Genomic DNA, 16808 nt, shown 5'->3' on the forward strand with positions numbered 1-16808 from the left:
GGCCACCCCGGTGAGAGGCCCACACACTGCAGCAGAGAGTGGCCCCCGCTTGCCGCAACTAGGGAGAGCCCACATGCAGCAACGAAGACCCAATGCAGACAAAAATAAATAAATAAAATAAATAAATTTATTTTTTAAAAAAAGAATAAAAGTGGGAGGGATAAATTAGGAGTTTGGGATCAACATATATACCTACTATATATAAAATAGATAACAAAGACCTATTATATAGCACAGGGAACTATACTCAATACTTTGTAATAACCTATAAGGGAAAAGAATCTGCAAAAAAAATAGACATAATATATGTGTACAACTGAATCACTTTGCTGTACACCTGAAACTAACACAACATTGTAAATCAACTATACTTCAATAAAAAAATAAAATTAAAAAAAGAAAAAGCTATAAAAAAGAATAAAAGTAAAATAGACATTTTCAGACAATTAACTACCAACATAACCTCACCAAAGGAAATTCTACTTCAAGGAAAACAAATCCAAATAGAAAGCCTGACACGCAAGGAGGAATGGTGAGCAAAAAAAACCTCATAAAATTTTCAGTGTATCTAAACAATTATTGACTGTATAAAATAGTCAAAACACATAACGTATGGTGTTAACAACTAGTAATAACTAAACACAATGACAAATACAGTTGATAGGTTGAGGAGTGAATGCAGGTAAAATGTTCTCTGGTCCTTGTGTCATTCAGGAAAAGGGTAAATATACTGATTAACTTGAGATTTTATTAAGTATGTATTTTAAAATATTAAAGAGCAACTAAAAGAATAAAAAATAGAGTACATATCATCCAAAGTAGTAGAGAGAAAAAAAGAGGTGAGAAAAGAATACAATTTAATAATCTGATATAACCCTCTAAAAGAAGTTAAGAAAGGTGAATTCCCCTCCCCAAAAGATGTAAAAAGGCAAGACAAATAGCATAAGATGGTGGAAATAAATCCAAATATGCCTATAATCACAATAAAAGCAAATGGACTAAATTAAATAATTAAAAGACAAAAGAAACACAGTTCTGAATTGGGCAATAATAGGTCCAAGGCATTCCTCTGCTCCCTTTATACCCTGGGGCCAGTTTATCAATCCTAAATCCCAGAATCCACTCTTAAGTCTCTATATATACAGAAACAACAACAACAACAATACCTCACACAAATATAGAGCTTACCGTATACCAGGAACTATTATTAGTGTTTTCCATATGTTAACTCATTTACTGGCTAGAAGCTGGATTTTGTACCATGGTGACCAACCAGGCTAGTCCTGTTCAGATTTCACTTTTATAAGCAGGAATATCTGCTGCTGTCTGTCTCTCCCATCCCCTAGCCACAACCACCACCTACCCATTTCTCCTGGAGCCGGTTCACCTCCTCCTCATGGGCTGACTTCAGCTGCTGCAGGGCAGCCTGCTCCTCTTGCTCAGCCTGGGCCAGCTGTCTGGCTGCCACATCCCGTGCCTGCTCTGCCCGGCTCCGTTCAGTGTCCAGTTCCAGCTGCAGGCACTTCACTTCCCCTAAGATGCCAGGGACAGGATCTTGTCTCTGAGCCTCTGCCCTCCATCTTTCACCCCTCTCCCCAGACCTCAGGAGGAACTCCCATCTCAGAGGCCCTGGGCCTGGCTCCAATAGCTTTCCACTGTCTTCCTAGCTTTCAGGAACCCTGTGGAATGAAGTGCACCCATCCCAGTTGGGTTCTCACCTTGGATTACTTCCTTGGCTTGAGTGATGGTTTGAATCTGGACCTCCAGCTGCCCCTTGGTGACCTCTATCAAAGAATTTTGTTGCTGGGCCTCAAACAGACTGCTCTCCAGTAGCTCCTTGGCTGAGCTGTCAGGTTCAGGAATTGGGAGAGTTTTTACCCATCAAGCCCCTTCCTTAAGAGGAACTGGGTCCTAACTACTGGTCACTGAGAGAATTTGGGAGCGGGGGCGGGGGGCAATTACAAATTCATAACTCATTTAGGCCCCATATACTTCGGGCAAGGAACTTAGGTTGGCTCCCCCTTGCCTTGCAAAGCTCTCTCTGCCCTTGGCAGAACCAGATCTGGACCCTACCTGAGCCCCAGCAGTTGTTCAGAGAGGTCCTGCCGGTCCCGCTCCACAGCCTGCAGCCGCACCTCGAGAGCTGCCTTTTCCCGCGCTAGAGCCTCCTTCTCCTGGACTTCCCGGGCAAGCGCCTCTTCCTGTCGCTTTGCCTCCTGATGCAGCTGCTCCACCTGAGCTAAGGCTGCCTCCTGCTGGTGATGTGCCTGAGGGGAAGAACTGATGGGATACAGAGGGAGGCAGGATCCCCCCAAGGCTGCTATCACCAGATTAGGGCCATGGGTTCCTCAAGATTCTGGACCCAGCTCTGTGAGCCTTGAGCACTGCCCACTCACACCTCACACCAAGTACCATTTATCTATTCCCCTGATCAACCCACAGAGTCCCCAGCCCAGGAAACATGCTCTCCTTTGAGCAATAATACCCTGTGCTATGCTGCAAGAGATCTACCTCTAAGGAGTGTTTAGTCTTAAGGAGAGGTAAGACACACACATTAATACCAGGAAGAAAGTGATCAGTGCCCTGAGAAAAAGGTTCTGGGAAGGGAGATTATGTATAATTACTAGGGCAATGAGAAGCTTGGTAGAGAAGAAAGATGACCTTTGAGTTGGGGCACTGGTTCAGAAAAAACTCACTGAGCCCCTCGCTATGTGTTACACACTGGGCTAAAAGCTGGAGTTATAAAAACAAATAAGACATAGTCTTGCCTTCAAGGAGCTTTTGGTCTAACGGTGGAGACACATAAAACAGATAATTATAATATAGTATGAAGGGTGTGGTGGTTGAATAAACACGATGTATTATCAGAAAACACAGGAGAGGCATCTAATTCAAACTGATGGATGTGAAGCAATGGAGAATCAGTGAAGGATTCCTCTAGGAATTCTTTCAAAAAAACTGGAAGACATACCCCAAACTAGTAACACTGGTCATTTCTAGGAAGTGATTTTCCCTTTCTGAATCATTTCTGTAGTGTTTTCATTTTTTACAGTGAGCATGTATGTACAATGAGCATGTACAGTGAGCATCCTTAATGGGATGGTAGCAGTTTTGTCTTCTCACCTCGCTTAGTTTCCCTTGAATTTCTTCCTTCTCGTCTTGCACGCCCCTGAGATCTGCAAGCAGCTCAGCCCTGGTCTCCTCCACTTTCTGCAGCTGAGCCTCCAGGTGGGTGTTCTTGTCCCACAGGGCTTCCCTGTTCCTCTCGGCCTCTGTCAGGCCCACCTGCAAAGTGTTTCTCGCCTGCTCTGCTGCTTCCATCCTCCTGCACACAGACTGGTTCTCCTGTTCTAACTACTGGCCAAAAAGGGAAGGACAAAGGGTTACGGTTTAGAGATGAAGTGCTGAGACAGAAATCCAAGTGAGATATGAACCTGTTCTCCACAGATGAACACAGGAGTGCTTACGAGAGAGGAGGACTATGCACACTGGGGTCTTTACTCCAGGTACTAGATGGGTTGATGCTGGGGACAGAGAGAAAAAAGGCAAAATCCTGCTCTTAAAGAATTCAGAATAAGGGAACATACAACATTTCTGGGGCTCAAGGGAACGGGGTAGTGAAGAGACGTGTTAAATTTGTAACCTCTAGAGAAAAGTCTGAGACTTGGGCTCTTCAACAGATCCTTTTCTGTGATTGCTGTTATCTCATACAACAGGATTAAAACCCAGTCTTCCTTCCAGAGGACATGGGCCTTGCCCTGATGATTTTACCCTAAAGCCCAAAGGTAGTTCTGCTGTAGATGTGGGAGGGGTCTATTTTTAATGGCTGAGCCCAGGCCTTGTAATCTTTGCTCTCCTTTGCACTATAAATATTCCTTTTGCTCATTCCAGGACTACAATTGGGAGCTGATCTGTCTTGGGCTGATCCATTTAAGAACTGTTCCTTGTTACAGGCATCAGCTTTGTCGGTCTCTCCCTTGCCCTCGGTCAGGGCCCAGCCCTACCCTGTGGATCAGAGAAATCTTTGCTCACCTGGAGAAGCTGCTGGTTCAGCCCAACTTTATCTAAGGCCAAAGCCTCATTTAAGGCACTGAGTTTGACAGCTGCAGCCCGAAGATCAGCTACCTCGGCCTTCAGGCTGTTCTCAGAACTCGACAGCTCCACAATAGACTGTTCTGCCTAAAAGCAGAGAGTTAAAGAGTTTCATTTTCCAGTTTTCCTGCAACAGTGAACAGCTCACATCCCCAACATCTGCCGCTTTCCTTGTACAGAGATCAGTTAACACTTCATTCCTTCCCTTACATTCTGAACAGCTTTTCCCTTCATTTATTCATTCACTTACCCATTCATTCGTTGGAGAGTAAGAGAGGAACTCACATTACAGAGGCCCAGACATCAGGATTTATAAACAACTACAACTGTGATGACACCATAGCCAACGTAAGCACAAAGCGCTCTGGGAACTCAAAGCATTAATTCAATTTGAGAGAATCAAAAATGCTTGGTAGAAGAGTCGACAGTTAAGTTGGGTATTGAGAGATGAGGAACAGTTTGCGGTTAAAAGGGGAGGAAAGAAGCAGTCCAGGCAAAGGGAAGAGTACATACAAAGTATTAAAATCACGAAAGAACAGGTAAAACTGAGAATGCAGTTAGTGCTATGTGGCAGGAATGAAGGTATATGAGGCGTTAGGACAGGGATCTGGAGTGAAGAGGAGGCTAGAAACAGTTTGGGGCAGGTGGCAGAGGGCTTTGAATGTGGTACCAAGGAGCTGGGAAGCCAATGAATGGTTTTAGGAAAGAGACTGACATGACCAGATTTACACTTTAGAAAACCATTCTAATTCCAATACAGAGAGTCTGTTTGGAGGGACAGAACCCTAAAGCAGAAACTAGGCATTGAGGCAAGAAACAGGAAGGGCCATGACTTGCAGGATGAAGAACGAGGCAGGCTGCGCACCTTTTACCTGGAGACACAACTTTCCAAGCCGCCCGCCCCACCCAGCCAGAGAGGGGGAGGCCCACGCACCCTGGCCAGTGCGGCAGTCACTTCTGTTTGCTCTTGTCTCAGCAACTCCCCTTCCAGGCGACTGGACTCCAGGGCTTCCCGAAGGGTGATCAGTTCACTGAGTGACTCTGACTGTTTGGCTTCCAGGCCTGCCAGCGTCTCCTGACTAAGATGGGAAACAGAAGGGGGCTAGAGGAAATCTCAGGGAGTGGCCACACCCCAAAAGATAACAGGAATGTAACTGCTTTTGCGATGCAAAAGAATGAAGGTGGTCTCTAAAAACTGATAAGGAGAGGTCTCCAAGATACATAACATGAAAAAAGCAAGGCACAGAACAGTATATGTGGTGCACTATCTTTTATGCAAGAAATTGGGGGAAATAAGGATATATGCATATATTGCATAAAGCAGCACTAGACATATTAATAAGAAATTAATTTAAATGGTTACAAACAGAAGGAAGGAATATGGGATGAATGAAGCAGAGGGAAGTAGTACTTTCTCTCTGCATACCTTTTAAAATAGTTTTGACTTTTGAATTATAAACTATTAATGTGTATTATCGAGTCACACAAATTAAATTTAAAAACATAAAACTATCTTTGTGGATTGTCTCTCCTTTTCCTTAGTAGAGGGGAGACCACTCCTTGTGCAAGTCATGATGCTTAAAGCAGTCATTCAAGATTCCATCACTCGTGCCTATCAGGCAGAAGGAGCTAGGGAGCAGGTGAGGAGGGGATGCATCAAAGATGAAGAAGACACAGGGACTTTCCTGGTGGTCCAGTGGTAAAGAATCAACCTTCTAATGCAGGGGACGTGGGTTCGATCCCTGGTCAGGGAACTAAGATCCCACATGCCGTGGGGCAACTAAGCCCGCACGCCACAACTACTGAGCCTGCATGCCTCAACTAGAGAGCCCGCGTGCCACAAACTATAGAGCCCACGTGCTCTGGAGCCTGTGCGCCACAACTGGAGGGAGAAAACCCGCACACCACAACTAGAGAGAAGCTCGGGCGCCACAACAAAAGATCCCGCATGCTGCAATGAAGATCCCGCATGCCGCAACTAAGACGTGATGCAGCCAAAAATAAAATAAACAAATAAATTTAAAAAAAAAAAGAAGATACAGCCCCTGCTACCAGATACTAAAGACCTACCATATGCCAGGCTCTGTGCTGGCATTTTGCAAAACACTGCTTTAATCTCCCCAAAGACCCTTCAAGGGAAATATTATCAGCCCCATTTTACAAATAATCTGTCCAAGTGGCAGAGCCATAATTTAAACCAAGCTTCATCCCAGCTCTAAAGTCCTTGCTTTTCCTATGACATCGTATCGGGGAATCTACAAATGAGCTGGGTCCCTTTACTCTGGAATTCCCTTCTTTGACCAGCTCATTTCCCATTACTTCCCAGGATCAGTCCTACACTTTGGCCAGCTCGGCCTCCTCTGAACATGCCATGAACGTTCCTGACTCCTTTTCTTTGCTAATCTGTTCCTTTAGCCCTTGTCCCACTCTCTACCAATCAAAATATGTCAAGGCCCAGCTCAACGGCTACCCTCTCCTCCATGAAGCTTTCAGTAATTAACTGTTACTCCTATTCTCCCAGAGGACCTACCTTGAAGCTCTTTTTTAGCTCATACTTCATCTGGCCATGGTTTACTTGTCTGACTTCCCCATTATACTGCAAACTGCTTGAGATCAGAGCCTGTGTCTTATTTATTTCTGTACCCCCCACGGGGCCTCGGCCCTTCTGGGTGTTCAGCAATGCTTGGATGAACTTTCTGTTTTCATCCTTCTGCAAAGGACGGAGCAGTAAGCTAATCTGAACCCACTGAACACCAGGCTTCAATTTACTCCACTTTCTCAGAGTGGGGAGGGGGCAGGGACTGTCATAAGCACGCACAGGCGCTCCCGTTCACGGATGGCCAGGTGCAGCTCCTCCTGCTGCCCCTCCTTCTCGCCCTGAGCAGAGTCGCCCTGCAGCTGAAGCTCCATGTTTGTCCTCCGCAGTCGCCATGCCTCCTGCTCCAGCACCTCCAGCTGCTGCTGCAGCTCCTCCCTGGTCTTCTGCAGGAGCTCTCGCTCCCTGGAAGGAGACCAGACATGAGCAGAAACCCTGGAACCTAAAAGCCCTCCTGGAAGCAGACAGTACAGGGTCAAAGGAGAGAGGTTTACGCTTCCTTTAAATATCTCATCTTCCCTTTTGGGCAGGAAACTGTTTTTTTATCATCACAAAGACCCAAAACTGAGTGAGCAGGAACCAGCAGAACACAAAGCAAGGCAGCCCTGAGCAGCTCTGGGTCTAGGGAAGAACAGGGTCAGCCCACCAAACACATGGGCTGGGCAGGGACTGAGCCTGGGAGGAAGGGGGGGATGAACAGCCCCCCGCTCACCTGCTGAGAGAGTCCACCTCCCCCTGCAGGTCCACAGTCTGCCCTGCCAGGGTGTCCCGCTCCCCAGTGAGCTGCTGTAGCCGCTGTCTCAGGGCCTCACCCTCTTCCTCCCACTGATGATGCTGCTGCTGCAAGGAGCTCACAGCTTCCTGGCAGCCTGACAGCTGCTGCCTTAGGTCCTGCGGAGGGAGAGCATCAGAAGTGAGGTGGTGAACAAGAGTGCAGGGCAGAGGAGGGGTGTCATAAGCCTGAAAGTAGGGCTGGGCAAGGGGGTTGGCGGCTGGTGCAACAAATGGAAGCTAAGAAAAGAGATGAGACCAGTCAAGGAGACAGAGCATCAGAGATGACTGGGTTCTGTGGCTCCCAGAGTCCATCATCTTCAAATGTAAAATGGTGGGGGTGGTAAGTGTGGCTGGGACCCTTAGAATTGGGGAACGCTTACCCACACTCCCCTGGGGCTCTACTTTGCACAGCGCTGTGTAAAGACTGCATCAAAGTGGAGCGTGCCAGTGGCACAGAGAGTGTGCCTGCTCCCAACGAGCAGAACTGGGCAGACACAGAGATTCTAATGGGCACTTCGGGGTGTTGACAAAACACCTTGTGACTGGTCAACGTAGCAAAAGGGGAAGTCTGGGCTAGGAGGGTACCTGGGACCTGAGTCAGTTTAGACACCCATCCCTGTGGCTGAGGAGGAGTGCTGGGGTTCTCACCTGCACAGCCTGGCGTCTCTGAGTCAGCACTGAACGCACCAGAGAAAGAGCCTTGTCTGGCTCCTGGGAATCGAACCGGGAGGAGAAGCCACTAGGGTCCAACTCCAAGGACCTCTCATGACCAGAGCCTTGGGCCATATTGTCCTCTTCTTCTACCATGGCCTGAAATCCAACACAGCAGGGTCACCATCCTACTGACCAAGGCCTAGAATCCATGTAGAGGACTAACATGCCAGCCTGGACAAACCTGATGCTTTCTCTCTCAGGTCCTCTCCCTGGGGGGTGGGAGGAGGGTATCTTAAGAGCAAAAAGGGTTGGTTCCTTCAACTCCTCAAACCAACTCTTCCCCTTCGGTCACCCAAACCTAGAATGAGCAACAAGACTAGCACCCCTTGAATACCCAAGGAATAAATGAAGGAAGAAGAGGTTGCTGAGGTAGCAAAGGCCAGAATCCAGCTGCTGCCTGAGAACTGCAGCTAGCAGTAAGAAAGAGGGCATTTCAGCAGGCAGTGCCAACACACGAAAACTTAGCTACTCCTTAGGGTTCCAGTCTTCAAATATACTCAGACAATTCCTCCCCACAAGACCCTAAGTCCAGACTCCTCTAGGCACACCTGAGAGGACGGGGAGGTCTGGGGAGGGTGAGGCTGGACCGGTTACGGTGAACCGGAGGCTTACCAGTACCTGGGTTATGTCCTTGATCATTTGCTGTAAAGAAAGCTTCTCCTCTTGGGCATTCCTACTTAGAGATGCCTCGTGTTCCATTAATTCTGCGTGATTTGCCTCCTGGACAGGGAACCAAATAAAGCCTATAAGCCAAACTCTCAGAAGAGAATTTATCATTCCAGGCCCCAAATTAACCAGAGTCTCATTCTGTCTATTCTGTCAATCCCACTCTTCCCCTGACCACATGTGAATGCTAACACTGTCCCAGGATTCTGAAGACAATGTGATGTGGTGATTAAGAATTCAGATTAAGGGATTAAGAGCTCCAAAACAGATTGCCTAGATAACAGTTCCTGCTCAATCATTTACTAGCTTGGTAACCTTAGGCAACTCCTTCTTTGAGCTTCCTTCTCTTTAAAATAGGAATAAGGGACTTCCCTGGTGGTGCAGTGGTTAAGAATCCCCCTGCCAATGCAGGGGACAAGGGTTCGAGCCCCGGTCTGGAAAGATCCCACATGCCGCGGAGCAACTAAACCCATGTGCCACAACTACTGAAGCCCATGCACCTAGACCCTGTGCTCCGCAACAAGAGAAGGCACTGCAATGAGAAGCCCGTGTACCGCAACGAAGAGTAGCCCCCACTTGCTGCAACTAGAGAAAGCCCGTGCGCAGCAATGAAGACCCAACGCAGCCAAAAATTTTTTTAAAAATGGAAAAACTTAAAAAAAAAGGAATAATTAACAGCAACTACTTCATAGATTTGTTTTGAGGCTTGAATGAAAAAACCGCATGTCAATTACTCAAAACAGTGTCTGTGACAAAGCAAATGTTCATTAAATGTGAGCTATCATTGGATGAAGGATGGCTGCTGTCTCTGAACAGCAAATTGGCACTTGAGACTTAAGGCAAGAGGAACTTCTAGCCCCAAGGCCAGCAATAAATTTGAACTCTCAAAATGTCCCCTCCTCCTTCCTACCTTATTGTGCTAGTGAAGGCTTAAGGATGCAGATTTGCAGCTATGGTTTTTTTTTTTTTGGCCTATACAAAATTTGAACCAACATTTGTAAATGGAGAGATTTTTTTCTGAGCTGAGAAATTCATAAAAATTCATAAAAATCTGAATTTCTGGCTTCTCTCAAAAAGTTAACATATGGGCCACCCCATCCCTACATGGCAATAATCTACTGAAGTTGAATAGTGGATGCCTCCTCCAGATGGGACATATATTCTTCAGGGTCCTGCAGTCCTCACTACTCCTCACTGTTTCCTTACTATTGAGGTCAAGTGTTCCCTGTTATACTGAAAACTAAATATGACAGCACTGAAAAATCAGAATTCTTACAGCTGAACCCACTTCATTCATTTATATTACTTGGGCCCTGCGGATATCTGAATTTGCAAATTCCTGAACAAAAAGAAACCAAAAAGGCATAAGCATGTCTAGCTCCCAGCTGATCCTAGCTTGGATGAGAAGACTAGGGATATGTATGTGGATAGGGGGTGCAGGATTTGCCTAAAATCAGAGATCTGAAAATCCCTAGAGATGAAAGGAAACGTGCGATCAAGCCAGAGGTTCTAACGTCCAAACTTAGAGAATCCCTTTGATAACATCCCTGGCAGATGTGAAGCCAGTGACACAAACCTCACTCCTTCATAAGACAGACTGTTCAACTACCGAGCAGCTCCAGCTGCTCTACCACCCTGTAACTTCCAGTCACTGGCAGTGATTGTGCCCCCCTGGCAAACATTAAACAAGCCAACTCTCTCCCCTGGTATCAGTCCTTCAGTTATGTGAAGGCAGCTATCATGTCTTCTTCAAGTCCTCCTTCTCTACGCTAACCACATTCATGCTCCTCAGGTGTTTCCCGTATGACTAAGTTTTGAATCTCTCCAAACATCCCCCCCTCCTACTTGGCTAGTGTGCCTCTTCATGTGTCTCACTCTCTCGGAGGAGGACACACTGCATGCATGCACTGCTGTAGTTTCCCTAGGAATATAGTAGGGACAGTAGACAGCTAATGTTTATTACATGGATAAATGAATGAGTTAATTAATTTTCAGATTCAACGAAAATTAATTTTTTAGCTTTAGGGGATTTCATTAAGGAACATTTAACTAGTATCCTGCACTCTCTGTCCATAAAGGACAGGAATCTACAGGCCCACTCCCAACTCTCCCAGAACAAAGTATCACGTACCAGGATCTCCATTGTCTCTCTCAGAGCCTTTACCATCTTTTCATAATCTTCATTTTGCTTCTGAGACTGGGTCAGTAGGGCAGAGAGCTCGGTCACCCTGAAGAGAAGAGCACAGCACAGTTACCTGGGCACCCACTGATGTGGACAGAGCTATGCAGCACACCTTAACCCAAGCCAGACACCCCAACTGCCACATCCCCAGAGTCCCTTGGGTGCCCCCAGCCCGTGCACTCCCTGAACACATGATGCTATAGCCTTGAACTCGGGGAGGGGGAGCCAAAAGCCACTCAGATGCATGCAGGGATTTACCACATCTCAAGACTGGAACACGTGTTTGGGGGCCCGAGAGCTGAAGGAAGCCCTGGACCAGGCCCTTCTAGACCCCGCTTGATCTTGAAGTCAAGCACCCTGAAGCCAACAAGAACATCAGAATTGCCACATGGGATAGTCCCAAGGTCCCTCAAGCCCAAGGTTCTAACTCTGATAGAGAAAAAGGAGGGCGAATTGGGAAAGATTATGGTCAACCTCCCTGATACTAACCTCAAAGTTCAGGGAAATCACCAGGCATCTTTATCACCTAACACCATATCCTGGAGCTCAGTACCTGGTGTTATATAGGTAGCTAAATAAATATTTCTTGAATGAAGTTATCAAGGAGCTTAATTTTTTATTTCAAAGTCTTCATAACTTTATTCTGTATCATCTTTAAGAGCTTTAACTCACTGTATGGTCATTCATTTAGTTATTGTATATTTCAACCAACATTTACTAAGTGTCTACTATATCACAGGTGAAGTGCAAAGCACTAGAACACAAAACTTACTAAGACATGGTCTCTGTCCTTGTGTTTCCCAGTGCCTTCACAACCCAAACAAACTGCAATTTACATACACCACCAATAGGTGGTGACACAACCCTAGCCATGGGGTATAAACTGAACTTTGCCCCAAGATTCAAATGGGGCTCTTTGCTTATGTCCCTGCCCTTCTTATCAATTTTAAAAAATCTATTTTATTATAATCCAAAAAATAAAAGAGCCTAACCAAAAAAAAAACAAAAACAAAACAACATTAAATAATCAACGAGATCAATGCTGTAACAAGCACGTCAAAAGACCACAGGGGGGACTTCCCTGGTGGCACAGTGGTTAAGAATCTGCCTGCCAATGCAGGGGACACAGGTTCGATCCCTGGTCCAGGAAGATCTCACATGCCGCGGAGCAACTAAGCCTGTGTGAAACTACTGGGCCTGTATTCTGGAGCCCGTGAGCCACAACAACTGAGCCCATATGCCACAACTACTGAAGTCCGTGTGCCTAGAGCCCACGCTCTGCAACAAGAGAAGACACCACAACGAGAAGCCTGAGCTCCGCAACGAACAGTAGCCCTGCTCGCCGCAACCAGAGAAAGCCTGCGTGCAGCAATGAAGACCCAACGCAGCCAAAAATAAATAAATAAATAAATAAAATAAAGTTTAAAAAAACCCAACAAACCTGTGAGAAGTAAAAACGTACTTCTTATGTAATCTTTTAAATTCCTGCTTCTGTCTTGAACTCTTTTTTATTCTTTAGTAGATTGTCGAATTAAATTGAGACTTTCAGATGATTGTCCCTCACCTTGCCTTTTGTTAGAGCTCCTATATCTCTTCTCATATTTGTGTTTGTCTTCCTGGGTGGACTGGAGCTGCAACTGAGTTGGATTTCTGATTCCTGATTTCCAGCACAGTGCCTTACTGACGGTGCTCACTAATGGTTTGTTGAATGAATTAATGTGAAATTTAAAAACAAACTCTGCCATCCCCAGAGTGGAGGGAAGATTTGGGCATGGGTCATAAAAGCCAGATTAGTCCTTAGTCTTGTCCTGTGTGATAACAGAGAGTGAAGCTTCAAATAAGTGACTCAGGGACTTCCCTGGTGGCGCAGTGGTTAAGAATCCGCCTGCCAATGCAGGGGACACAGGTTCGATCCCTGGTCCGGGAAGATCCCACATGCTGCGGAGCAATTAAGCCCGTGCACCACAGCTACTGAGCCTGCGCTCTGGAGCCAGCGTGCCGCAGCTACTGAGCCTGCGTGCTACAACTACTGAAGCCTGCGCACCTAGAGTCCATGCTCTGCAGCAAGAGAAGCCACCCCAATGAGAAGCCTGGGCACCGCAATGAAGAGTAGCCCCCCCTCGCTGCAACTAGAGAAAGCCCACGTGCAGCAATGAAGACCCAATGCAGCCAAAAATAAATAAATAAATAAATAAATAAATTTTTAAAAAAATGTGTATAACAACAAAAAAAAGACCATATGGGGGCACAGTAATGTAACAGGCTATCAAGGTCATAGAAGAGGTGACATTTAACTATGCCTTAAAGGATAAGGCAGAGAGAGAAGGGAGAGAGGCATTCCAGGCTAAGGCCAGCATCTACAAAGGCAGGGAACATGGAAGAACTTGGTTGTTCTGGGAATGGCAAATAGTTTGGTATTGATAGAGGAGAGTCACAGCCAGCTCTGTAAGTCAACAGGAGAGAAACTGAGCTGCAAGATAGTCAGAGGGTAGAGGGCAGTGACACGGCCCCAGCTGTGGCACTGGGGTTCAAACTAGACTCCCTCTGGCACATCTCCTTCCCCTCTTGTGGGAGGAATGCTCTTCACATCTCCCCCACCTATCTTGACTCCCTAAAGGAGTCAACTTTCTCTTAGCGAACCCCTCCTAGGACCCAGGCCATCTCACCGATCCTGAAGCTCAGCCTTCTCCAGATGCCCTTGACTCTTCAGCTCTGTTAACTCCTGACTCCTTTCATGAGCTTCCTTCTCCAGCTCCTGGGTCCTGGCTAGTAGCAGCATCAACTGGGATGGCTCGCTCCCATTCAGTCTCCCAGATCCATCAGATTCCCGAGACTGTGGTGCTCCCACAGTCAAGCGCAGACAACAGGTCAACAGGGAACCTGAAAGCCTCACATGCTCAGCCTTGAGCTCCGTCAGGTCTCTGAGTACAAGCAAAGAAAGAGCAGACTCCAACAGGGACCAGGAACAGGAAAGGGAGCATGGAGGTCAGGCCCAGGGAAGCCTGAGGAGCAGGTCTGGGAAAAGTCATCTCAATCCAACAATCCAACAATTCCAACCCTCCCCACCAACTCTCCACCCCTGCCTTTGCCCCACAACCTGATTCCCTTCTATAGCAGCCCACTGTCATGCAAATAGAGTTGGTAGGGGCAAACCTCCTCCCGTCATACCTCCACACTGACCTGTCAGTGGCTGACTTCATTTCCAGGAAGTGGCGACGGAAGGTCACCACCTCCCGCCACAGACTGAGAAGGCGACCATGCTCCCCTTTCAAGTAGCCCTTGAAGAACTGTGTGTTCAGAAACCCAGGTCATATCAAAGGGCAGAGGACATCTTTTGCCAACACAGGAGTCTTGGATTCCTCCTGACTATTGGGGGGAAGTGGAGGGACTTAAAGGAGATAGCTTATGAATGGGTGTCTCTGTTCAGGCGATGCTGAAGTGTTTAGTAAAGTTAGCAGTGGGATTCAAGAGGTCAAAGGGCCTAGGATGGTATATGGGCTTCTTTGAGCTAGATTAGAAAAGGATAAACAGTAGCTGCTCAACAAATGGGAGCTATTACCATCATCACCACAGACTTATGAGGATTAAATGATATAACATGTAAATCACCTAACATAATGCCTGACACAAAGCAACAGCCCAGGTCCTTTAACTGGGATCTGAAAATTTCTTCCCCATTTAATTTCAATAGCTACCTCCTTAGCATCTATCTAGATTGCAGACTTCCAGATGAGGAGGGTCAGTAAACTTTAAGATCCATCTAAAACCTATGCAGGAACAGAGTTGCTTTGAGTGTCATGCTACCTGCCAGCAAAACCCTGACTGGGCAGGTGAGGACAGAACTAAGGTGACAGCCCAAACAGGGCAGAGCTGCCAGCGTGAGCGGTAAGGACGGCCAGAGACTTTAACAACAGCTCAGTTTCCATCCAGGTCCTGAAGTTAACCCCTTCCAGCACTGACCAGGCAGTGCCCAGACTGCAAGTCCTCCTCTCACCACTCCTGCCCACTGTTTCTCTTACCTCCTGCTCCATGTGCCACTGGCTCTCCTTCCTCATTAGCTCATCCCGGGCCCGGCTCCAGTCTACTGTCAATTTTTCCACATCTTCCCGAAGCGCTTTATTCACCACGTCAGCTTTTTCCATGTGCAGCCGAAGCTGGGTGTTCACCTCCGCTAGACTCTCACACCTGCACTGGGGAGGGGTAGGAGCAAGTACTAAACAAAGGTCTGAGCCAACCCTTGGACCTCTTGGAGTAAGATGACAACCACTGGAACTTTCCATTGCCAGGAACTGGAGGGCTAAGGCTGAAGTCCTTGGTTCTAATCCATGTTAGCCCTCGAGACAGAGGTTTTCCATCAACCTTCTCTACCCTCCTGCCAACCACCCAGGCCAGAAAGTTGGGGCCCGTCACCTCTGTTGCTCCTCCTCCAATCGGGTTAGCAGCTGTTCCAGGTTTGGCTCCTCCACACTTTCCCACCTCTGAGGGACCGGTCCCTTAGCCAGACAAAAGCAAGCTTTCTTTGTTTACCTCCAAAGAGAACATCCCGCAGACCAATTCCCTGATGCCCCCTTCTCCTGCAGCCTGCTTATTTTTTTTTTAAGTTCATCCGTTTGTTTTATTTTTATTTTTGGCCACGCCAAGCAGCTTGTGGGATCTTAGCCTCCTCAACCAGGGATAACCCCACTACTCCCCCCCCCCCCAGCAGTGAAAGCGCAGAGTCCTAACCACTGGACTGCCAAGGAATTCCCCAGCATTCTTTTTATTCTTTCTCCCCTTTGTTAGAAATATGTCTCTTTTCTCAATCACTGCATTCTGCTAGTAAACCCACTGCATCCCTCTCTCCAAATGTAAACCAGTGACTTCTCCTGAAAGATGGCATTTGGTAGTGAAAAGAACTTTTGACCTAAGAAGTATAAAATACAGCTTTCATTAATGGTCTTGGCTTCTACTACACTAATTTTTGGGCCTTGGGAAGTTATAACTTCTCTAAGCCACAAAGTCTTCAGCTCCAAAATGAAGGTGGTATCATTCCCCTGAGAAAGTTGCTTTGCAGGTTAAGTGACGTAATTCTATGACAATGCCTAAGGGTGCCTGGCCTACATAGAACGGTACATAGTTAAGTCTTGTCCTTTCCTTCCTCTGAGAGAACTCTTCCGAGGGTAATGTGAGAAGATGCTGAGAGGTAGCTGGAAGAAAGGCAGATAGGTCTTTGAAAGCCAGTTCTACCCAGCCCACAGCACAAAGAAATCTCTCTGCCACAAACACGGTTTTTTCAGGCCTGCAAAAGCACACATCTCTCCAAGACAGATAAACACTGACACCTCCTGGAGGAAAAATGCATCTCTTCTCTCGGATTCCACACCCCTTCCAATCTGGTAATATTAAGTCTCCTAAAGCTCATTTTGTCCTTAGAGAGCCAAGGGTTGGAGTCTGATGGGGCAGGAATAGCTAGGTCCTGTGAAGGTATCTGATGAAGCTCTCAGGGGCTGACGAAAGAGAGGCTTCTTCCAAATACCACCTTATCACACTCCAGCCTCCCTCCCTCAGTCAGCAAATGAGGCCTAACTATACTCCCTGAGGGCTCAGGAGGAGCACAGAAGAGCCTCACTCACCCCAGTGGCTTCCAGCCGCTTCTCCAGCTCTTGGCACCAGCTCCGGTACTGCAACACCTGAGGCAAACAGAGCAGGACACGGCAATGGGCATGGCTGGTACCAACAGCCCAAAGCAAAGGTCCCCAAGGGTCATGGGCAAACGCGCTGTGAATGAGGGACTGGGTGATGACA

At 47.0% G+C, this 16808-nt stretch overlaps 1 protein-coding gene across 9 annotated transcripts in view; it reads right to left on the reverse strand.

Moving 5' to 3' along the window:
* Positions 1-16808, reverse strand: part of CEP250 (centrosomal protein 250) — a 49192-nt gene that overhangs the window by 23842 nt on the left and 8542 nt on the right. For 4 of the 9 annotated variants that reach the window (XM_067012302.1, XM_067012297.1, XM_059037952.2 and 1 more), the window contains 16 exons: positions 16637-16693; positions 15435-15517; positions 15044-15209; positions 14205-14311; positions 13691-13945; positions 10974-11070; positions 8795-8896; positions 8111-8272; positions 7401-7579; positions 6911-7093; positions 5027-5171; positions 4033-4179; positions 3124-3354; positions 2074-2267; positions 1719-1846; positions 1364-1533 (listed from right to left, as the gene is read on the reverse strand). In XM_067012302.1, coding sequence (XP_066868403.1) covers positions 1364-1533; positions 1719-1846; positions 2074-2267; positions 3124-3354; positions 4033-4179; positions 5027-5171; positions 6911-7093; positions 7401-7579; positions 8111-8272; positions 8795-8896; positions 10974-11070; positions 13691-13945; positions 14205-14311; positions 15044-15166 — 2223 coding nt within the window. In that variant the 5' untranslated portion in view covers positions 15167-15209; positions 15435-15517; positions 16637-16693. Of the gene's footprint in view, positions 1-1363; positions 1534-1718; positions 1847-2073; positions 2268-3123; positions 3358-4032; positions 4180-5026; positions 5172-6910; positions 7094-7400; positions 7580-8110; positions 8273-8794; positions 8897-10973; positions 11071-13690; positions 13946-14204; positions 14312-15043; positions 15215-15434; positions 15518-16636; positions 16694-16808 lie in introns of those variants that run through there. The other 5 variants (XM_067012303.1, XM_067012301.1, XM_067012299.1 and 2 more) reach the window with 4 other exon arrangements.

Source organism: Kogia breviceps, chromosome 14, assembly GCF_026419965.1.
Source record: "Kogia breviceps isolate mKogBre1 chromosome 14, mKogBre1 haplotype 1, whole genome shotgun sequence".
Lineage (NCBI taxonomy): Eukaryota > Metazoa > Chordata > Mammalia > Artiodactyla > Physeteridae > Kogia > Kogia breviceps.